This window comes from Eptatretus burgeri, chromosome 12 (genome assembly GCF_056783735.1).
Source record: "Eptatretus burgeri isolate ZD-2024b chromosome 12, Ebu_testis_v1, whole genome shotgun sequence".
Taxonomy (NCBI): domain Eukaryota; kingdom Metazoa; phylum Chordata; class Myxini; order Myxiniformes; family Myxinidae; genus Eptatretus; species Eptatretus burgeri.
In genome coordinates, this window is record NC_140972.1 from 82,947,274 (window position 1) to 82,972,128 (window position 24,855).

The 24,855-nt window shown below is 41.1% G+C and overlaps 1 protein-coding gene across 4 annotated transcripts in view; it reads right to left on the reverse strand.

Annotated features, from left to right (window-relative positions):
- LOC147016010 (E3 ubiquitin-protein ligase NEDD4-like) overlaps positions 1-24,855 on the reverse strand; it is a 136,890-nt gene that overhangs the window by 19,224 nt on the left and 92,811 nt on the right. For all 4 annotated transcript variants that reach the window (XM_085848693.1, XM_085848694.1, XM_085848692.1 and 1 more), the window contains 7 exons: positions 24,491-24,545; positions 22,981-23,039; positions 14,429-14,494; positions 10,428-10,660; positions 5,081-5,202; positions 4,889-4,959; positions 3,012-3,107 (listed from right to left, as the gene is read on the reverse strand). In XM_085848693.1, the coding sequence (XP_085704819.1) occupies positions 3,012-3,107; positions 4,889-4,959; positions 5,081-5,202; positions 10,428-10,660; positions 14,429-14,494; positions 22,981-23,039; positions 24,491-24,545 (702 nt within the window). The remainder of the gene's footprint in view (positions 1-3,011; positions 3,108-4,888; positions 4,960-5,080; positions 5,203-10,427; positions 10,661-14,428; positions 14,495-22,980; positions 23,040-24,490; positions 24,546-24,855) is intronic.

Genomic DNA, 24,855 nt, shown 5'->3' on the forward strand with positions numbered 1-24,855 from the left:
GAGAGAGAGATAGAGAGAGAGAGAGAGAGAGAGAGAGAGAGAGAGAGAGAGAGAGAGAGAGAGAGAGAGAGAGAGAGAGAGAGAGAGAGAGAGAGAGAGAGAGAGAGAGAGAGAGAGAGAGAGAGAGAGAGAGAGAGAGAGAGAGAGAGAGAGAGAGAGAGAGAGAGAGAGAGAGAGAGAGACAGAGACAGAGACAGAGACAGAGACAGAGACAGAGACAGAGACAGAGACAGAGACAGAGACAGAGACAGAGACAGAGACAGAGAGAGAGAGAGAGACAGAGAGAGAGCAATGTAGGAGATGGAGCAGGTGCTGTCCAATGAATTTCATATGGCGAAATTCATTTTAAAACTGGCTCAACCAGTAAAGCTGGAATCAGGAGCCTTCTGTATGAGAACCCAAAATGGTAGAGTGACTCCGTTCCCTGACTAAAGACCCAAGTTCACCCCGCTGTACGTTGGTCGCCCAACTATACTGATTGGTCTACTCATCGAATCTGCTGCCCTGTTGTCATCTCGGAGACGACTTCAAAGCAGGCATCTCCTCACTGGCTGCCTGAATATTCCTTCACTCTGTCATCACCTGCTTCCAGTACACACTGCCCATCACAGCGTGGAGCTCGGAAATTCAATGTCTCTCACACAGTATGACCTGTGGACCCGGGTTCTTCTCCATGGTCCAATGTTACAAGGCTTCACCCTCTGAGGACTTTTGTGACCCGACTGGCCTGTTGGATTCATCCTGTGTCCACCCACTGGACAAGATCTGTTTGAATGTGTTCTCAGCTGACCATTTACCTATTTATAACCTGATATGGTTCATTTTACAACCTGGTTACCTGAAAAAAATTGCCACCCCAAAAGTGGCGAGTTAATTCATAGCTGCATTGAAATCTGAGACATTTGTACTTTATTCATTTGGGTATTCCTTAAGGACGTCATTAAGGGTTTATTTTAATTAGCATTATTTGCCCCCGTTGGACTTGGTCAGAAATGGGGGCTTATGGATTGGGCCTCATCTGTCTGTCCGACTGTCCGCAGCCATATCTCAGGCATGTATGGATCAATTTTGTTCAAACTTGGCACAAACACAACACATGATGACATACATAAGCACGTCATTTTGTTTCACGACTCGATCAAATATGGCTGACTGGGTTTTTACAACTAAAATGGCTGCCAACGTTGACAATGTCCTCGACCATTTCTCACACATACATGGTCTGATTTTGTTCAAACCTGGCACAAGCACAGTAATGAGGGCACGCACATGCACCTCACTTTATTTTGCAATCTGATCAAAGATGGCCGACTGGTAGACTGGCCGCCATTTTTGTTGTAAAAAATAAACCCGGTATCCTACACATCCTCAACCATTTCTAGGACATGCATTTACTAATCTTGTTCAAACTTGGCAAGAAGATAAAGAATGATGGCTCACACGAGGCATGTCATTGCTTTTCAAGATCAGATTCAAGATGGCCGACTGGTGGCCATTTTGTTACTTAAATATGTCCCCAACGATTTCTCGTGCATGTATGGTCTGATTTTGTACAAATTTGGCACAAGCAAAGTACATGATGTCATACATAAGCAACTGAATTTATTTTGAAATCTGATCAAAGATGGCCAACTGGAAGACTGGCGGCCATTTTAGTTGATAAAAAAACAAACCCATATTGAACGCATCCTCAACCATTTCTCAGACATGCATTTACCGATCTTGTTCTATTTTTTTTCATACCGATACCATGAAGCATCTTTCATGAAAAAAAACAACAATAATTCTGATTACTCTTCAATCTCACCCCAACCACCTTTATGTTGGCTACAGTTTCCAAAAACTGATCAGATAGCGTTTTTAAAGGAATGATAATTTTCTCTTGCTTACAGTTATAGAATTTATTTTATACATAAATAAATATTCTTAAATGTTAAACAGTTTGTGAAATTCAGTATGTTCCCCCCCAAAATATATGGACATTGAATCTCTTCTGTGTGAAATTTGCATTCCCAATCAAAATCACCATACATGTCACGTGAACAACAATTTCACACAATTTAACGATGTGACCCGCCCATCATTAATATTCATGACCGAATAAGCCAATCATATGCAATATTCGATGTCACATGACCTCTCAAGTCAGTTGCGCATGCACATAAATCTTGTAAATGTGGACTAGCGACTCCGTAAAGCAAAGTTACTAAAACCATGGGAGCTATGACATTTTATGTCTTTTTCTCCTTGGTGTTTTCAAAGGTAGACAGTAGGGATTAATAAATATCACTAATAAAAGATCCTTCTGTCTCTTGGAATATGCTCATTTCACTGGTAAAACAACAAGCAGGGCACATTATTGTCCATGACTTTTTTTTTCTCCCGTAACATTCTCCGGGTAACTGGTGCATTCGCTTAGGTGCCTCGAGGTGGACATGTAACAAACACAGGACAAAAGGAACAGCAGAGAATGGTGGAGTTGTGGAAGGAGGTTAATAGCAGGGGTCAGAATAACAAGGAGAAAAAGAGTGTGGGGGGGGCACACCAACAGCACAATTGAAGGACAAGATAGAGGGAGACTTCGACAAACAATGGGTGTGGGGAAGAGAGGGGGTTGGGGAAGGGCAGGAAAGGATGCATGGGGTGGACAAGATGGATACAGAAGGAAATCATGAGGAGGAAAAACTGGAAATTTGGGGGGGGGGGGGGGAAAAGGATTTGGTTTCCCGGTTCGTCAAAGATTTAGCCCTAAAACATACCCAGGTTGATCCCACATGAGAGGAAGAAGTGGTCATAGCAGACATTCAAATTTGTATTCCTGGGAACATGGCCATATAGATAACTTTCCCTTCATTACATTTAAAGACATCATCACGTCTTTTTGCCTTGTGCGATAACACTACCTGCACCACGAAAAATCGGATTTTGAAAAGGTAAACAAGCAGAGCGTTTGTTTTTAACTGGCATAACAACACTTCCAAGTTGGGTTAAACGTGCAGTTAAAGTTGTACCTGACCAAAGTGCTCCTCCTCTACACAGAAGCGTAGGTCCAGATCAATTGGATCGTTTTCTAAGATCCATCTGAGGGAGTTGTAATATTCGCTGTCCTAAAAAATAATAGAAGGAAAAGCAGCAGTTGCCACAATAACAGTGAAAAAGCATCGTTTCTACTATATATATATATATATATATATATATATATATATATATATATATATATATATATATATATATATATATATATATATATATATATATATATATATATATATACTGAAGCATAGCAACAATGTTTAAGAGGCAACAATCTGAAAGAACAAGGATCGCTATAAGAGTCAAAAATCAGAAAACAATTGATGCATCTTTCACATATTACATCATTCTTCATATTACATACTAATCATATGAGAAGGGTGTGTTTGATTTATATGCACAATGTGGGGGGGGAGGGGAGGTGTCTTGAGGGTGCAAATATTTTTAATAATCACGAGGATGATGGAGGAGGGACCAGGCCGGAGCAGAAAAAGGGCAATAGGGGAAGAATTTATTTGAGGGCAAAAAAAACCACAACTCCTTCCCTTTATTGATTGAGGGTAGAAGATAAATATCTGGAGATAAACAGCAAGTTACAAATTCAAGAAGAAATCAAGGCCGCAAGTCAAGTTAAAATGCTGCAAAGGAATTACACATGGATCATGACACTCGGGATCAAAACGGAAGTGCTCCAGTCGCTGCTGCGCCTGCACGCCTAAAGGTCCCAAAAAAGAAAAGTGATAATGTCCACGTGTGGTAACATTATTTAATTAATCGCAATACTGAGAATTATCAATGATTAGTGGTAATGTTCTGCAAGGCACTATTGCTATCCTACGTAACTATGACACATGAAGGCTTGTCAAGTAGCGTCATTCGCTGGCAGGATACGTGCGGTGTACCATCGTAGTGAAAATTGACTAAATACAGGACAAATAGGAATCAGCTAATCATTTGGACAAAATTTTGAAGCCTGCCTTTTAAAGGCTCTGAAAGACTTGTGATGACAAAATTATTGGCAGTCAAAGGACATGATGCATTTTAAAAACCTCTTCTACTCCCCGTCAGTTCAGCAATGTTGTTACGCCTTTTTGGGCATTCATACCCCCCCCACCCCCAACCAACCTCCCACTCTCCTGTCTTTGGGAAAGACACCAATCCTCTCCATGGGTGTGAGGTATTACAAGTGATAATAAAACACCCCAATTCTCTGCATCAAAATTATGGACATCACAGAAGTGGACGAATTATCATAACATAATATCACACTGTTTGTGTATTTTTTTACTTCTATGCATTCCTAAACTGCTGGAAGTAAAGAGTTCAAAAAGCAGTGGCTGTACTCGGAGTGCACACGATAAAGTTCTCGGATCTAAAAGATAACAAAAAAATTACACTTTTGGAAGTCGAAATATTATGAGAACTGAACCACTGAGTTGAATTATTTCAAAAATGGTGGTTGTACTCAAGGGGTGCACGGGAAGGTTTTACGAGATAAAAAAAATCAAATCAAATCATGGACACAGGTTTCAGGGAGGACCCCAATTCTCTCGATATAAATGTGGATAATACAGCATCACCTTGTGGAAGATGGTATTACCACCCATTAATCAAATAAGTGTGAGAATTAACCAGTCCTTACAAATGGGTTCTTTGCAATATTTTCTAGTTATAAACAAACACAAGTACGACCCATGTCAATAACACGAGGCTGGTTCTTAATCTCTTATTTGGCAGCCAAAGAGTTCCACCTTGGTGGGGTTTGAGTTGCATCTTGCACAATTACTGTTTGTATGACATCAGCAAAAGCGAATAATATTTATTAACATGGTTATCATCATACTCATTCCCGTACCACAGACTCCATGTCTTTCAGGATGATATCCTTCTGCAGCATCATCTTGTAGAATGGACGGATAAAGAAACCTAAACAAAATGCAATACATAAATAGAGTGTGCAGTCATGGAAAAATTCAAATGCAACTGCAAAGTTAAAAACATAATTCACAAAAATGTAAATGTCAGACAAAATGGAAGCATAAAATACCATCCAATAGTTTTCCATGATAGACTGCCATGCCAGCCACGCGGCCAATGAACTTGAAATATGCGAGGTGATTTTCATTGCAAAAACCAGAGCTGGGGTTGATCTGGAGTGTGTAGTTATCTCTGCAAAAAAAGTCATGCAAATTAAATAACTAATATCTGCACAGAAATATTTGAATTGCTGATAAAACTTTATTTTTGTAAAAAATAACAAAATAATAACAATTTAATGCGAATAATCAAAATGAAGTATTGAAAAATTATGGTTTTTTTATATCATCATCCTGAGATATATACATATATATATATATATATATATATATATATATATATATATATATATATATATATATATATATACATACATATATTATATACATAGACATATATATATATATATATATATATATATATATATATATATATATATATACACATTATACATAGACATACATATATATATATATATATATATATATATATATATATATATATATATATATATATATATATACAGAGACATATATATATATATATATATATATATATATATATATATATATATATATATATATATATATATATATATATATATATATATATATATATACAGAGACATATATATATATATATATATATATATATATATATATATATATATATATATATATATATATATATATATATATATATATATACAGAGACATATATATATATATATATATATATATATATATATGTTTACACACACACACACACACACACACACACACACACACACACACACACACACACACACACACACACACACACACACACACACACACACACACACACGTTCGCAAATAGTACACACATGAGAATCCCAATGCTACACCCCCCTTCAGCAGTGCATACCAAAGAGATATGCATTGCTTATGATTCGCCATTAAGCGATGAAACCAGCCCGGCAGCTGGTAAATCGTGGTTTTTGATGTGAGACGAGTCATTGTTTGCATCAGCGTGTTTGATTACCTCCCACTACAAGCCTTTTTTTGTTTCTTGCGCAATGTTCATTTGTAGTCATCATTCCAGCACATGGAATGAAGACAAGTATAATAATGAATCGTCACCGAACAGGAAATGACAAACGGAAATACGAGATCTGCAAGATTTAGTATCCACACAACAGTTAATAATGGCACCAAACATAAAAGAATGGACTAAATTAATTGTGCTGAAAGGCAGAGAAAGGTTATGACATTGTGCGAAAAAAAAAAAAACGAGTTGTTGGATACGTTGGCAAGAGGTGAGAGTGTGGCATCTGTGGGCCGCCATTGCAGGATCAACATAAATCGACTGTGCGGTAAACTGAGTGGACCGGTGATACATGAGACACCATTGCGGATTTACCAACATTTCCACGAGGCACCCATGGCCGAAGGCTCCAGTTCAACCATGACAGGTTATGATGCTGCTAAGAACTACCAACCGCAGCTCATGGAACTAATCGAGGCGAAGGGATTTATGCCACAGCAGGTTTTAAATGCCGAAGAGACAGAATTATTTTGGAAAAGGATGATATCACATGCCTTCCTGTCAAGCAGGAAAGATCTGCTCTGGATCAAGGCGGCTAAGGATCGTTTTACCCTTCTTCTATGTTGCAATTCAGCAGGCAACTTCATCATGTTCCCGATGATCCAACAGCCATCACAAGTTCTACATCCACATCTTTCTACCCTAAACCCTCCCCACTCTAGCAGCATCATCATCATCCTGAGATAAGTCTTGTGTGTTATATTTATGGCAGAGGACAGTACGAATGAATATGTAATATGTTTATCCTCACCCACCTCACTGTTTTGGAATAAATTTAAAAGGTAACAAGAAAAAGGACAATCAGAGGTTGCAGACCCTCACCAGGACTCGTTTTGTGTGGTGTATTTTGTTTGGCATTCATGTACTGGTGTGTTACGTAATTAATAAGAGACATAATTAGAACTGCCACTTTATAAATGCTGGCAGTGATGATTGGTTAAGCCATTTCAGAGAAGATTTTTGAAGGTTTTTAAAAACAACAACAATATCGCTGCCAAGTCACATGACCGATGACAGCATCAAAAACATTTTTGTGGATCATTTTATCCCTAGATGACCCTCAAAAATTTTCATACTGATCGGATGTGCCATTCTACATATGCAATTATGACGTCATAAAGAAGGCACCTATGACATCATAAAACAAGAGCGCAAGTGAGCACAATATACGCCCGAACAAGAAGGTACATACAGAATTGTGCTACTACATGGAAAACAGCATCCTGGTTGCCATGGCAACCACTTTAGATGACGAACGTATGTCGGGACACACTGTCTCCACAGTCTGTACCTATGTACCAAATATGAAACGTGAAAGTTGAAAACTTTGGGAGTTAGAGTGCGGATAGGAACGGACGGACGGACGGACGGACAGACAGAGACAAACAGACGACCGGTATCACATAATATGCCCTGATATATGTGTATATATATATATATATATATATATATATATATATATATATATATATATATATATATATATATATATACATATATATATATATATATACACACACACATAAATATATGTATATTGGGCGTATAAAAATTAACCACAATCCCCATGACGAGTAATTGCCACATGCCAAGTTTCAATTTTTTTCTTGGTTTGATTTCAGAGATACAGAGGTCCAAAGTTTTTCCGTTTTTATAACATGGCTGCCACGTGACCTATGACATCATAATTATGATTAAAACATTCGACATGAGTAGTCGCATCTATGGTGGGTGAAAATTTCATCTCAATCCGATAAGTGGTTGTGGACAAAAACACGAAAGTTGTGTGCAGACAAACAAACAAACAAACAAATGAAAAATCGTGCTTAGCACGACACTTGGCGAATTAGTTGACCTTTCCGTGTGGGGGTCCAAGCTGTAATGTCATGGAATGTGTGGTGTTTATTTGTTCGTACATTAATAAAATGACGCGACGTCACAAATAACAATTATCAAGCGCGCGTTGTCACGGTAACGGCAGCAGATTGAAAATTTTCACAACTCATTTAAAGCCACCATGTGACATTCAACAACTTATCATCGGTGCTTCTTGCCTTCATTCTGATCGTAGAAAATATTTGAAAATACCGAGGAACATTGCTTTTCAACCAGCTTTACGATCCCGTTATCAGGTTTGAAATGTTGTAAAACAAAAATATGTATTTTATATGTGTGTTTTTCATGTTTTGGGTGACCCTGACCTTGACCTTGGATCAATTTCGATCAAACTTTGTACACATGTTAATATTACATGCATAAATAGACAGTATAAGTTTCAATATAATAAGTGCAAAACTGTTTGAGAAATAGCCATGTGTAATTCACAAAATTCCCCATTGGTTTATGATGGGCGATAATATAAAGTGATGCAGAATCCAGATCCTGATCTTGAACATCACCAAAAGTCACATATCCTTTTGCACTGTGGATTTCTATCAGCTGTTAAAATTTCATCCAAATCGGTTAAGAATTGTGACCTGTAGAACGAATAGAATTTTTTTTAAATCATGCCAATTGCAAAAAACTTTGACGTCATACGCTTGCGAAAACTGTCCATAATTTGTACTAACATGCATTTTAAAACATTTAGATATTCCATTGTAGTTTGTTTTGGCGTCAACAGGAAGTTGGTACGACTTCCGGTTACTGAGTTATGTTCACAAGCTTGTTTTCACCTTTTCTTGACGTAACGTCGTGACGTTAAGTGCGATTATGACGTGATTTGATCCCAGACTATTTCAGCAAGATTGGCTATCACGTGTTAAAATTTGAGAACGATTGCTTCAGTAGTTTCGGCTGCACACGAGCATAAATATTTATTAAAAAATGACGTCAATAGGCAAAATTTGACGTCATACGCTTGCGAAAACTATGCGTAATTTGTAATAAGATGCATTTAGTAATCATTTAGATATTTGAATGAAGTTTAATTTGGCGTCAACCGCAAGTCGCTTCGACTTCCGGTCACTGAGTTGTGTCCAAAAATGTGTTTTCACATTGTGTGACGTCACGTCGCGACTTTCAGTCCGATTAAGACGGGGTTTGGACGCGGACCGTCTCAGGTGGATTGCCTATCAGGTGTAAAAATTTAAGAACGACTGGTCGAGCCGTTTGGGCTGTGGACGACCGGACAAAAAAACAAACAAACAAACCAACAAACGGAACAGACCAACATACTTGACAAAATCGAAGATTTCGCCAAGTAACAAACAAGCCGGTAGGCGGACATGGGTAGTCGGTCGTTGCTAGGCAACGGAGGGGTCCATAGCAACGGTTCTTTCTCACACATAACTAGGACATACCATGAACCTACTATACCAGTTTCATGTATATCTGACTTATAGTCTCTGAGATATAACGAACTTCGTTTTTTATTGTTTTCGACCAGGGTTCATTCAAAGGCTATCTTTTTTGATTTTCGATTTTCGAAAAAATAAATTTTTTATGATTTTTCAAAAATTTCAAAGTCCCGTTGCTGGGCAACGGTGGTGTCCATAGCAACGGTTCTCATTTGCACACAACTAGGTCATGGTATGAACCCACCAACCAAGTTTCATCGAAATCGCCATTGTATCAACTGAAATCGCCATTTTAAATACCGATAATAAGGGTAGTACAAATGTCAAAAAAAAAATGTTTTTGAATTTTTTTTTTTCGACTACATCGACTACCCAACAGACCGAAATGCAATATAATACCCTCTCCTTCGGCGAGGGTAAAAATGTTGTTTTTGTTTATTTTACCCTGCATTTATTCCAGTTACATGTTTATTTCAACGTACCATGCTTTATACAGGGTGGTGCACAGCCGACTGGCACGTTTGAGACCACTCTCCAGTCCTCGGGGTGGGGTTTAGGGGGTGTGGCTACACTCCAAGCCACAGAGGATTTGATGCCATTTAAATTTTGTTTTTTCTTTCTTTTTCAGGCAGGTCACCTTCCTGATGTTATCCCCCATAAATCATAAAATTGCAAGCTTTGAACATAAACCTCGTGTGTTTCATTTCATCTCTCTCTTGCTGTTGAAAATTATCGCATATCCAAATGTGTCATTCGGCTCTGCACCACCCTGTGTATATTTTATTTCAATTGCAATTTGTTTATTTCTGGCTGGCCCGGACCTTCTTCTATATTTTCTCGAAGCCTCGGAACCAAACTCCCCTTTTCCTATTGGTGCTTGGTTTTCACTATTGAGGTATTTCCCAGGAATGCAACCCTCATGATATTTGATATTTCTAGATATATATGAATATCTTTATGGAAAAAACTCACGTTGCAGAATACTCAAAAAGTCCATAGTAAGGGTTGAACATTTCCTTTGAGAGCAGGAAGAACCACTCTCTGGCAACACCTCCATAATCAAGACCCTTCTCAGAATCAAACTCAATCCACAGCTTGGCTCTGAGTAGCTCAACGCGTTTCACTATCATGAGTAGGCGGAACGAGTCTTCGAAGATGTGCGCACGACGTAGTTTCATCCCAAAACGATTGGTCGAATCACCAGGCTGTTGGAGGAAAAAAAAATGTAATGAATATAATAATTAACCATGGTTCATTGATATATAATACATTGCTTCAAATATTAATATTTACCTCGGCTACCAAAGGTTTTCACCCGTCTGTTTTTCTGTCTGCGAGCAGGATGTCTCAAAAGGTTATGGATGGATTTGGACTAAATTTGGTGGACAGGTTGGATAATCAACAAGGAAAATTGATTCGATTTTGGTAAAGATCAGGATCCAGATCCAGACACGAGAAGTTATATTTTTTTTCAGTGATTTGTCACCTTTGAGAGATTGGGCCAAAAATGAGAAACAGCATATTTCAAAAAGTTGTGAACGGATTATGACAAAACTTGGTGGATGAGTTGGTTAGGTGATAAGAACAAGCCAATTAGAATTTTGTTAAGGTACGGATGTAGATTCGGCCTATCAGTGGGATGCAAAAACATTAACGGTTCAGCCTGGTGGAGGCATGCGCTCTACCGAGTGCCGTTCTAGTTTGCGTTGTGAAAGCTAGTCAAAGGAATTAATGGCCAAAATCATCTTTCAATAATGACATTCATTGACTTTTGAAAAGCCTTTGACTCCATCCGTCATGGCAAAACGTTGAAGATCCGATCAGCACACAGAATCTCATGATCAACTTGTGAAGCAATTTCGAATGTGTAAAGGGATACGCATAACAATATACACTAACTCAATGGAGAAATGCAACTTTATGAATTTCTAGTCGGAGTACTACAGGGAGACACCCTTGCCACTTACCTGTTCATCATAGTGCTTGATTACGCACACACTTAGAAGTGCTATCGAAGGCAAAGAGGATGAACTGGGATTCCAAATAGAACTAGAAGGGCATTTGGTCGAGCACATACCTCCACCCAGTAATGCTTGATCAACGAGAACATATCAGGCCCAATGCATTTTTGAACTATTAGTTTCTGCCCCCAGTTTTTGCCCCCAATTTCTCAATGGTGAAGAATCACTTTAAAAAATAATTAATTCTCGCATCCAGATCCGGATTCGGATCTTCACCAAAATCGAATCATTTCCTCCTTGCAGCACACCCAACCTGTCAACCAAGTTTCGTCCAAATCTGTCTGCAACTTTTGGAGATATCATGATATATATATATATATATATATATATATATATATATATATATATATATATATATATATATATATATATATATATATATATATATATATATATATATATATATATATATTTTGGCCCGATCTCTCAATGGTGAAGAATCACTTAAAAAATTCTAGTAGTTGGATCCGGATCCAGATCTTCACCAAAATGTAATTAGTTCACCCATGTCACACACCGAACCTGTCCACAAAATTTCAACTGGATCCGTCCACAACTTTTTGAGACATCCTGTACACAAACGAACAGACAGAAAGGGGTGAAAACATAACCTCCTTCACCGCCGGTGGCGAAGGTAAATGAAGAAAAAGTAGAAGTCAAACCAGAGGTTGTAATTGACTTTGCCGATGACAGAATTATTATCAGAAGAAATTGAGCAAGTGCAATAACCTCAAGAGTCATAACAAGTGCCAGTAAGATAGGAGTAACAATTAATGCTCATTAACTAAAGTGATGGCATTCAACAGGTTGAGAGAGAGAGGTCTCGATCATATCAAATGATGGAATAAAACACTTCAATAAGATCAATGACTTCAAATATCTTGGTTCTTGGGTTAACTCAACTGAGCCTGGTGTTGGTTTAGTGGTTAGGGTGGCTTGCTTGGGATCCTAAGGTCCTGAGTTCGAGTCCCATTGGCTGCTGAAGTAATACCAGGGGGTTGACTCAGCCTGTCATCTTTCCAAGGTCAGCAGAGTGAGTACCAGTGTCCTGGTCCCGGTGTATGCCCCGGTTAGAATAGGTGTAGCATATCCCTGTGTGTCGTAAGAGGCGACCAGAGTTGGCATCAGGAAGGGCATCCAGCCATAAAACATTGCCTCAAGAAAAGCTAACCCCTCTACAGCAGGTAAAAATGGCTGTTTTTGGGGGGAGGGGGGGGGTAACTCAACTGCTCAGGATATCAAACAAAGGAAAACTGATGCATGGTTGGAACAGAGCTTGGAACAAACTATAAAGATATATTGACATCCACACACTCATTGTATCAAGGACCGACTGTTCATGACAACAGTCGAGTCTTCCTGGTTTATAGAAGTGAAGCATGGACTCTCACGAGAAACGACTCGATTGGTCCTACACTCAACTTCTTCAATGTCCGTTGGTCTGAACATCAGACAAATAAAGAGCTCAATGGTTCTCTTCCAATACTGTCAGTTAAATGTAGAAGACGACTTCTCAGGATTGCTGGGCACTGCAAAAAACGAATCTATTTCCAATCTTGCACTCTGGACACCTAAACATGGCTGAAGCGGTGGAGGCCAGCTCTCAACTACATCTACATATTGAAGGATGTGGGCCTGGAGACAGCAGAACTGCACACAGCAATGATTGATTGAGAGGACTGGAAGCCGAGGATTAATCTCATCTGAATTCAGCCAAAGAGCTGACTTCAGAAGATGATTAATATTTTCAGTTTTGTCATTCAGAAAAAATCCAGTTTTGGATAAACATTTTGCTCTCGTCATCATGAACATAAGAAGTTATGCCATTGAGCGTTATGAAAGCACAAGTCTTCGTCTTCTTGCCTATGGCAGCTTGGCTGCCGGGGAGCTATCATTTTGTGGGGGCGTGACTATGCCGCTGATGCTGTGTCCCTGTACCAGTACACTGGTACTCATTTCACCGACCTCGGAAGGATGACAGACCGAGTCAAACCCCACCTGGTGTTAATTCAGTGATCAATGGGGCACGAACTCAGGACCCTAATATCCCAAGCCAACACCAGGCTTAAACCACAAGTCATGAAACCATTGAGGGTATGGACACAGTTTCACCTATTATTTCAGAGGTTTTAGTGCGTTAATAATCTCAGTTATACGTGGGGTACAGCAACGGATTGTAATAGAAATGATCAAATTAAGAATGGATGGATGTCGACACATGTAGCCGAGCCAATTATCCTTTCAGCTTAGTGGTTTGATGGCAGGCCAACTCTACTCTTACCCCATTCCACCCCCACAATCGGCATGCCTACCAGAGTTTGCATTCTCTGCAATAGTAGTCGAACTTTGTGTTTGTACAATTTTGAAATAAATATGCAAAATTTATATGAAACCAACACCCCCAACTCTTCCTTCCACCTCCTCCACCTAACCAATATAAAAGGAAAATAAATAAACAAGAATCGAAATCCCTAAAATAAATTTAAATGTAACCAAAAATATCATTGGTGGTTGAAGTCAGTGACCTGATGTGCAAACCCGATTAAAACTTCCATTCAATCAGATGAAAAGTGAGGATTTCAGAAATTTGTTCTGTGTTGACCTCAAAAATAAGTGATGGTTGAATTCATCGATGTGATCTGAAAATCCTCTTTAAGTCGGATGAAAATTGATTTTACAAATTTGACAAACTTGTAGACCATTGACCTATGTTGACCTTTTGACTTTAAAATCAATAGGCTTCTTGATTATGACCAACTCCAGCATTTTGTGAAGTTTCGTGAAGGTCCGTTTAAAATTGAGAACCTGTAGGCAAATTGACATACAGACAGACAGACAGACAGACAGACAGACAGACAGACAGACAGACCAGACCAGACCAACCAATATACTTGTGAATATTCAATTTCACAAGTAATAATGTTAAACTGATATTAGGAAACCACAGCTTACCGGCTTGGGTAACTTTTGCACATAGAATTCATATTTACGTTGGTAATCTCTCGAATAAGGCACAGCCTGGGGGTAGGGGAGGGACAAAGAGCATAATCAGAGCCAATATTAAATTTACTAAGATAAATGTATATTGTTATAGCAATGGACTATTTGACGAGCAGATGAGACATTCCACCCAGATACCCTCTTCAAAACGTACAACTTGACAAGCCGATTATACATTTTACAGACGAGCAAGTCGCCGGTGCCTGCACAGGATTCCAAATGGGGTAGGGATGACCGAATGTCATTAAATACTACATTGTAAGTGAAAACACCTTTTTATATCTTTGAATTACTGGCAAAAATGCAAATGGCATCATCGAGCCGGCAAGCTGGAAGCAACAATTCACATTTATTGCCACATCTGATGCAATTTAAATGCTCTAATGGTGGTGAAGTGCTCCATTTGAAACTGTTTGATGTATGTAGCTTCTTGATGCTGAGGGTCCGGAATAAAAATTGGTACTGGTGTCAAAGCCGGTGACTAATTGCAAATTAATAGTGGGAGAGGATATCCTCTTTAAAAGGGACAAGTTGACAAATTAATATGAAAATGTAATTTTGAAACAAACAAACAAAAGAAAAAAACCGCTTTTTGCTGCTTTATAAAAATGCAAAAACTGCACAAGCACAACCAGCTCAAAGTTTGGTCAAAAATAGAGAAGCTCAGAAAGGCCCACACAACGAGAAACCCAAGGCTACATTTGCTACAGTAATAAATGTGTTACAAAAGATGGAATTGATGGATGTGTGCAACAAGTGATGAGATGCAGGAAACCATTCATAATTACATCTAAAAACTAGAAGGGCACTCGGTAGAGTGCATTCCTCTGCTACGTAATGCCTGAACATATCACGAGAACACGAGAACATGTCAGGCCCAACACATTTTTGAAGCATCATGCTGCACAGTACCATATCGTTTTTGGCCCTGTCCCTCAATGGTGAAGAATCACTATTAAAATTAAATAATTCTTCTTTCCAGATCCGGATTCAGATCTTCACCAAATTCACCTGTCCACCAAGTTTCATCCGAATCCGTCCACAAATTTTTGACATATCGTGCTATATATCATTTTTGGCTCCATCTCTCAATGGTGAAGAATCACTAAAAATTTTTTTTATCAGATCTGGATCTTCACCAAAATCTCATCAGTTCATCTGCATCACACACAGAGCATGTCCACAAAATTTCATCCGGATCCATCAACAACTTTTCGAGATATCCTGTACACAGACAGACAGAAAGGCGGTGAAAACATAACATCCTTCAGCTTCGGTGGCGGAGGTAAAAAGAGTTATTTAGCGTTATAACAGTTATAACATAGCTTTATAATTATTGATGTTATTTGGTGACATCAACAACACCAAAAAAAGTCTCTCGAGGCTGCAGTTGGTGGTTTGATTCCTTCCATGCCCAAGGTGTGGCAGGGCAAGACCCAAAACTGAGGGATGAGTTCAGGAACGACTGGAGGGACAATATATATATATATATATATATATATATATATATATATATATATATATATATATATATATATATATATTGTTGTGGTTACCAGATTCGCAAACCACCATTCAGGTCCCTTAGGTGAGGTATCTCGGTAAGTACATGTGTAGTTAGGCCCGAACCCGTTGTCTAGTGGGAATACATGTCATTTATACGTGCTGCGACTCTTCAGGATAGCCGTTTTTCTTTTACTATCTTTATTTTGGACCAACCGCCATGATCACAACCACAACATCAACCACCGACCCCAACCACCGCTTCACCACAACCGCCACGACCTTCACGCACACCTCACAACCGTAGCATCGCCACCGTTCTTGCCCCGCTGTGGGTACCGGTGTTGGACTCATGCAGAACGCGCGTCGAACAGCGTGTACAAAATCACGGATTTTCTGCTTCAAAAACGGATCAAAAACGACACACGCCCACTTTTTGCCGTCCAATCGGTGAGCGAGGGGCGATTTGGCCCCGCCTCCAGAACGATCGATATATGCAAATTTGTGGATCAAAAAGCCTTCACGCCCACTTTTTCTCGGGCCAATGGGGAGCGAGGTGAAAGGTCAAAGGGAGGGGGTCAAAGGCGAAGTTACGGGGGGATAAAAGGACGGTGTTCGTCAGTCAGGGAGAGTCAGCAGAACGCGGTCGGAGAGTCAAGAAGAGGAGAGTCGGAAGCAGAGGGTCAAGACTTCGCGGGCGGTGGAGCTGCTCGTCGTGTGCGTTGGAGTCGGAACGGAGGGGACGGAGCTGTGGAAAGGCGGCGACACCAGACGAGGGGGTGCTCGCGTCGTGCAGGAAGCTGCACCCGAGGGAGGCCGACAGCGCGACCTGGCCGAGGTGGAGACGCTCGTCGCACATAATAAAGATCCTCTATACCCCGAGCATCAGCAACCCCCTCCTGTTTCCCCCCGCGCTGAGATAGTGCGACCAAGGGGGCCCCGTTCCCACCCCCTGCCAGGCACTGTCCACGAGGCCCGCGGGTTGCGGGGCCATCGCCGCTCCGCGTCTCATCACCAGACGGGTAGGCCCGACCCGGTCTCGGCCTCAGGCCTACCCCATTCTTGGGGTATTTCTTTTCCTTGGTTTTGGGTATGTGTTGTCGGCGCCGTCTGTGAAGTAGAATTGTATAAGTGTTGCCGTGTGCTCGGTAGTCGGTATTAGCTCTGCACTGTGTTTTCACTTTTATGTTTGCTTTTTGTGTAAATGGAATTGTGTTTTCTTTTTTTGTGTGCATTTGGTGGAATTGTATTTGTGTGCTTTCCGTTCGTCGCGAATAAATGTGCTTTATTGTTGAACTGTTCTCCCGCTTCGCTTCGTCTTTTCCTCCATTGAATCCCCATCTTGCTTCACGTAAAGGGTTGGTAGTGGGCTGAATACGCCCGATAATTAATCGAACCGTCGAGGTCGACGATAACACCGCTCGGTTATTCTGATAGTACGGAACGGGTCGCTTAAGTGGCCCGTGTCCGAAGTCGACCTGCGGCGAGGTGCGATCGCCCGGTCTACCCTCCGCGTGGGTACTTAGGTAGTTCGAATTTGGCGAGCAACCCTATCCCACGCGGGGGCTGATTGGCTCGATCGCGGTGAGACCGAAAGGTCCACCCGTGACTGGTTCCCGGCGTTAGTCCGAGAGGGTCACGACTGGATTGTCCGTCCGGTGGGCGACGTGCCGCGATTCGAGTTACGTGGCCGTCGCACGCCGGCGGGCGCGAAAACCGCAACAATATATATATATATATATATATATATATATATATATATATATATATATATATATATATATATATATATATATATATATATATATATTGTTGCGGATCCTTGGTGGCGGGATTCTCACCCGAGTCTCGGCGCCACCCTCAGCACCGCCGTCTCCGGGGTTTATAGCGCTGGCCGGCTCAGCACAGGCTTCGGGTCACGCGTCTTCAATCGCGATAACAACGTAATCCTGGACCTTACCAGTTGGGGAAATAGAACCCCGGTTACAGACTGGTTTTGCCAGATGCTGAGCGTTTTCTGCCAGTCCATAACCATTTTGGTTTTATATACCAATCAAATGGATCGTTCCTCGACGCGACACAAATTAATCTATAGCGGCAACTTCATACGAACCAACCAGATTTATTGGGGAACATCGAGGAACACAATACAAGCAAAATATTCATGACAATGTTTTAACAATCTATAACCTGTTCTTAACTAGGAAACTACGGATTACGGGTTTCGAGTGGGTCCCTACCGAGATATGCCTTAAACAACATGCAGACAAGACAGACAGACAGCATGCAGCCAAGACATTGTACTTGGTGATGTTTCATGGACGAGAGGAAAGTGTCAAAAGCACGAATGTCGGTCGTAACAAGCCGATGTCCATGGATTCAAGCTCCCAGCTCGAACACGCCACGTGGCAAGATGGCGCTCGCCTTCCTTTTTCGCACCGCACGCGGCCCCCCGCGCGCTCTGACCCCGCATAAGGTGGACGGCACAAGACCGCCAGATCGACAATGGGTCTCAGCTGGTCTCTTACAAGGTCCAGCACACAAGTCCAGACCTCGCCTGTTTACCAGACAAGGCCAAATTGAGGTGCCGGGCTCCGCAGGCTAGGTCCATGGGATTCCAAAACGTCGTTGAGTCGGGACAGTCAGAGGCTCCGTCACCAGACACAGGCCGAACCTGTCGATGACCTCTGCTCGAAGCCGACTCCAGACGCACACAGCAGCCAGGACCTCTCGAAGCAGATAGCAGCTTCGGCGCTCTCAGTTCCACCACTGGCCGGACTCGGCCGACTGCAGTTTCTCTATCAGCAGAATCACCCATCTTTCCTTTTCTACTCTCGCCTCTCAAAGCCGACTGCCGTTTCTCTCACGGCAGAATCACCTCCATCCTCTCAGTTTCTTACTACTTTTTTTCCTTTCCTTCTCACCTCGAAACCCGAGCACGCCTCGAAACCGACTGTTCCCCCAAACTGAACCACTCCACGAGGTCTTCGTTCGCTGCCCACCGACTCCTCCCCTTTTCGAAGCCGACAAAACTCCTCCCCTTAGTTTTACTTCCTCTTTTTGGCCACGCCCTCTCAGCCGACTGGGCGGGGCCTCTCGTCCGGAGAGGGGAAGGAAGAAGAGGGAGCTCTCGATCCACCACCCCCGCACAAACAATAAACAGCCTCTTACATCTCCCGACACACATGTAACATCCATTTTACCGAACAGCCTAGCTAAACATGCATTTAATGGGGGATCTGAGCTAATCCTATCTTTAGTAGCCTACTAAGGGCCATTTCCGTAACAATATATATTAAAGAAAGACCCACCCACATTTCTCACCTGTGAATGAAGGGAATAGCCAATCAGCTCTCACCTAATCAAATAAACCCAGGAGGCTAGGATTATATAGATAAACAACTTCCATACTTCTCTCGCCAAAACTTCTGCATAAAGCAACCAAGAAGGCCTACACAACATCAGGGCTTTGCTGGATCAAACCCTTCCCAGAGTTCTTCCACAGCTGTAAAGACATTCACAAATAGTACATACATCAGAATCCCAATGCTGCACACCCCCTCAGCTGCTGGACCGGTTTCATCAGCGACCGCGCAGACAGCAATGCACACCAATGAGGCTCCCAAACATGTAGCACATGCAAATGTCGAAAACAGTCAACACATAAACGATAAAGAAAGATCCACTCACATCTCTCACCTGTGAATGGAAGGAATAACCAATCAGCTCACAGCTAATCAATTAAACCCAGGTGGCTATATATAATTATATAAATGAATTGACTCCTCCCATGCTCTCCCAGCCAAAGAAGCGGCACAAAGCAACCAAGAAAGGTTACCAAGGTAAGCCTTCTTGCTGTTTCAAACCCTACCCTTTCTTGTGGGTCAGGAATACTGTACTGTAAATGGTGGAGACTTGTAATATACCCAACCCCATATTAAGGGGTGTTACATGATACACATTTACATCGAGAATTTGCGTCCCTCCCCCTCCAACCCTGCACCCCCCCCCAAGACCACCAGCAAAGATAAAAACACCCCTATACATTAACTGGGGACATGCTGATCATATGTAGCAAGTCTGGATGGAATTGGAGTCGTAGCACGACAAACAAACAAAGAAACACACAAACACCAGCCCATGAATTACAGTGAGGATAAGGGAAGAAAGGGGGAAGTGATTGTGAAATTAACATTCCATCTTTATTTACTTTTAACATTGTTCTTAACAAATGGGAACAGGAACAACGCAGGCATGATAGGCTGAATGGCCTTCTCATGCGCCGAAATTCCATGTGTATCTTTGTGTAACGTTTTTAAGAGCAGGAACAAATGGGGAGGGGAGGACAGAGTTGAGGGTGAGGGTGCATGGAGTTGGAAGAAGGAGATTGAGTCGTTGGGAAGGGGTGGGGGATTGAGGTCTTGGGGTTTGGGGCAGTTGATGACTTGAAGAAGAAAGGGGAAGGGGATGATAAAGTTGGCTTGGGGGAGAGAGGGGACAGAGTTGGAATCAAGAGGTTTGAGGCTTTTGAGGGGTGGAGGGAGGGGAGTTGAGAACATTGGATTGGGAGTGGGTTTGAGGATTTGAAGAAAGTGGGAGGGGAGCACAGTTTGGGTGTGGTGGTAGTGGGCAGAGAGAGATCAGAGTTGTGAGGGAGGTTAAGGACATGGGATTGTGTGTGGTGGTGGTGGTGGTGGGGGGTTGGGGGGGTGTAAGGCATCTGAAGTCACATTTTACATGAGGCAAAGTTTCCACGAGTCCATGATAGTCATGTTGTGCCTTTTGGGTCCTCTAGGTATTTTATGTCCTTGGGATAGTTTGGGTCTTCAGGGTCTTTTATGTTCTCAGGTCATTTGGATCCCATGCATCTTTTTGGTGTTTTGGGTCCCCAGAATATTTTGTGTCCTCTGGGTCCTCAGGGTCATTTGTGTCTTCTGGGCACTTTAGATTAAGTATTTATATGTTTGTGGGGTAGATGAAGGGATTTCATAAGAAAGATAGGATTGTATAGAGTTGTTTGGTCCGTGGACATGTAGGTGACACCTCGATGTAATGAAGTAGGGAAACTGTGAGCTTAAGTGTTACTTGTCACCAAACAGGGGGTGGTGCCATGGTAATTAGGTAGGGATCAAGGATAACTTCCCCAGTATGTAAAAGCCCCCCTGTGACTTTTCCCTATGTTTTTATAACCAAAAAAACAACAAACGAGCAAAACGTGCCGAGGCGGGCAGAGGCCCCGCCTTCCTGGGTTTTGTACAAGCAGGCCACGGCCCAGAGGTGGAGGTTTTTGATAGGCATGACATGAGACACATGAAGAGGAACAGGGTGTAGGAGGAACAGATCAGATATTGAGGTTGCAGAGTAGTAACAAAGGGACGCATAGGATCGAGAGAGGACGTTAGTTAGAGGACACGGAGGATCTCACTTTTGCTCTCGGCACGACGAAGGCTGCACGATTCTCATGTTCGTGCTGTGTGAATTGGCTCACGTGCTGAGCAGGATGTTGGCTGTTGACGGTTCAGTTGAGCTGTGAAATGGGTACGATTCTGAGGAGGGAAGGAGAGCGTACCTCGTGGCCTCCTCACAGGGCCTCAGAGATAGTCTCGTCGTGTGGACCATCATTGTGAACAGACCGGTTGCAGGAGAGGAACGGTTGGCATATTTGCTCATGAAAAGAAGCTGCATGGAGTCTTTGAGCCTTGGTGTTAATTAGCGCTCATGAATTGCCTGACGTACATTCTTCCCACGGTGAGAAGGCAGCTTGGCACCATTTTCTTGGGCGCATCTACAAAACTCCTCAATTCCACATTCCATAAAGACCATCTGGACCAAGCTAAGTGCCGAAATAAAGGAGGAATTCTTTTTCTTTATTTTATCTGCCCCCTTGTGTGTATTTAAGTCTGTGTGGAGGCACCTCAATTAGAAATGGATTTAGGATACCTCATGTTTCGATTCATCTTCATTATAATTGATGGTTTTTCTCTGTTATTGAATTATTGTTTCGTTAATTTGATTTCCTTGTGTCCGTGTATGTGTGCCGTTCTGGTGCAGCGCTTAACTGTTTTCCCACGCATGCACATTAATCTCTGAGAGTCTCAGCTGTCGGCCTCGAAGAGAGAAGTTTGGCCATCCATCCAGGAAGGGGTTAAACCCCCTGGACCAGACAGTATTTCATGTTACAATTGTGGGTGATGTCAAGCCAGCTGTCAAACAAATGGGTGAAGTGCGGATATACATACAATACATTTTCTCCAATATGTATATATACATATATATATATATATATATATATATATATATATATATATATATATATTGGAAACGTGGAGTGCGACGAGCACTCCCCCAATCTCCATTGGACATAGTCTTACATCAAAGCGTCACCTCCAACCCAGAGGCCTCGGCCCGGAGACTCTGTCAAACAGGAATTTGTCCAATGGAGATGGGGGAGTGCTCGTCACACTCCATATGTTTCGATTTACCCGCCGATCACATCGTGCCTTCTGGTTAAATGGTTTGCATTAGGGGGAACAATCATCTGGGTGGCAGATGGACAGTTGTTCTTTGCGGATTAACCGTGTGAGACAATCTGCAGCGATGCCCACCATCAGAGTCAAGAGCTGCATCTGGTGTGTGTGTTTGTGTGTGTGTGTGTGTGTGTGTGTGTGTGTGAAATATATATATATATATATATATATATATATATATATATATATATATATATATATATATATATATATATATATATATATATATACACAGACATATATGTCCTGTGTGTTTAAATGCAGTTTAAAATTGGTTAGAAGCATGCAAGTAAACTTTTGAGAAATTAAGCAAAATTAGCAATGAAAAGAAAGGAAGTTGAATAGCAAGTGTTTCTCAACCTTTATGAGGAACAATACATATTGCAAATACAGGTGGAATCGTAAAGAAACAACGTTTTGCAAATGGCCTGACAGGATCTCAACTGGAAGGAGACAGTTCAATTGACTACTCACAGGACCAGTGATGACTGGGTTCTGCAAGCGTGGGTCCTCCCATTGAGTTATCTTCATGTCTGGGATTAAACAGGGCATGGTAAATGTCCTTGAAACTTGCAAATATGCACAAAATGTGGTATTCTTTCAACCTGTACTCAATAAATACTGTAACTGTCATTCTGAAATACCCTCCAAGCAAGGTCTACATTTTGAAGAGAATGAATATAAATCTTGCACTGAAGAAATTGCATCGCATTTTAAATGAATCTCCTTCCTTAACAGCCAAAAAGATTTACACCATGTGGTTTCAGCTGGAGGAAACAATTCCGGCTCAAGTCTTTGTAAAACCAGCAGGCGAGGCCTGATGTTTGACCGTGGCAGTAATTTTTAATTTGTTAAGTCTGCCCTTGATAACTCATTGGGCTCTTCGATTAAAGACAAGGTATTTTAACATCCACCAATGACAAGTGCTGAAAGATGGGAACTTTGGCTCAATGTCCTTCCAAGGCACTACACACACATTGATGGGCAACTTGCCTGCAAAACGGCAGGATATGACAGCTCCAGGACAAGTATGCAAACCTCTAACCTGTCATACCAGCCCTCGTACATCAAAATTAATGTTGTGGCAAATCAAACAAGAAACTTTGTTGCACTTTTGTCTCATTCCTTTAAAATAGTTATCAAAATTGGTAAACGTTATCAGAATTAGAGACTTCCAAGCTTTCTTTTTCAATGCATTTTCATGGGCAGGTTTCTCAATTGCCATCAGAAGGTGGTGTCGCCAGCACTCAGCGTGCTCAGGGAAGTTACGTCACTTCCCGCAAAGGTCACAGGCTGTTTGTTTGAAATAAAGTTCGGTGTTGTCCAATGTATGTCTGCATGATTTGTGCTACAGATCTTCAATTAGAATTTGAACATGTAAAGATGTATAAACAAATAATAAGTTACACACTTTATGAGCCATATAAAATAAAATAAATAAATAAAATCAAAATAGTCATCATCCCACCCCCTTCCTTTTTATAAACTGATCTGCCAATAATATTCATTGTAAGTTTTGTAAAATATAGCTTTCTAAAATTTAAATTCATTTGGGGAACACTTCAAAATGGACAATCAGATAGATCTAAAATTGAACATGTGACATGTTAAAATTATATCTCATAAAACTTATTTCTGAAAAAAAAGGTTAAATAAATTAGCTCGACATGTAGGCTCCACAAAATAATTCCAAGGGAATCTGAGAGAATTGATAGCATGACATCAGAGAAGGACATTGTTTCTGCAAAGTGCGCAGCGCATGAAGCAACTGCATATATTCATTCACTTTTCTTCAATATCTACTTTTTGCATGATTAAAGTGTATTCTTTTTGCACTTTCTGTTTAGGTTAAATGTCAAGAGCATATCACAAGAGAAAAAAAGTTTTCATGATTTATTAGTGACAGACCTCCTGAAAACTTATATTAGCTTCATCCTGCGCTTTTATAGATTAATGCCTGAATGTGAAAAGGTTTGACTCTTACTGTGATCGATAAAGAAGGTTCTTCCATCCGAATGCAGCCGCTCCTCCCAGCCAGGCTGAAAGGTTCAGGTGTGTGAACAAAATGAATAAATATGCACACGAATAAACATAAAGAAAACTAGAAAGTAGAATTTGACTTGAATACGTCAATGGATACACCTCCTCCCACATTAGGTATCAACCCGCCTTTGCGTTTGATCTTAACTAATGGTCACCTGAGATAGGAAAGACACAAGTAGAAGAGAGAACATCAAATGCTTGAAATTATAGTCTGCAAAGTGATTTTCAAAGGGCATAGGACCTTTGACCTCAAAACCTAATCAGTTCATCTTTGCTTCAGAGTACAAGCTTTTACCAAGTTTAGTC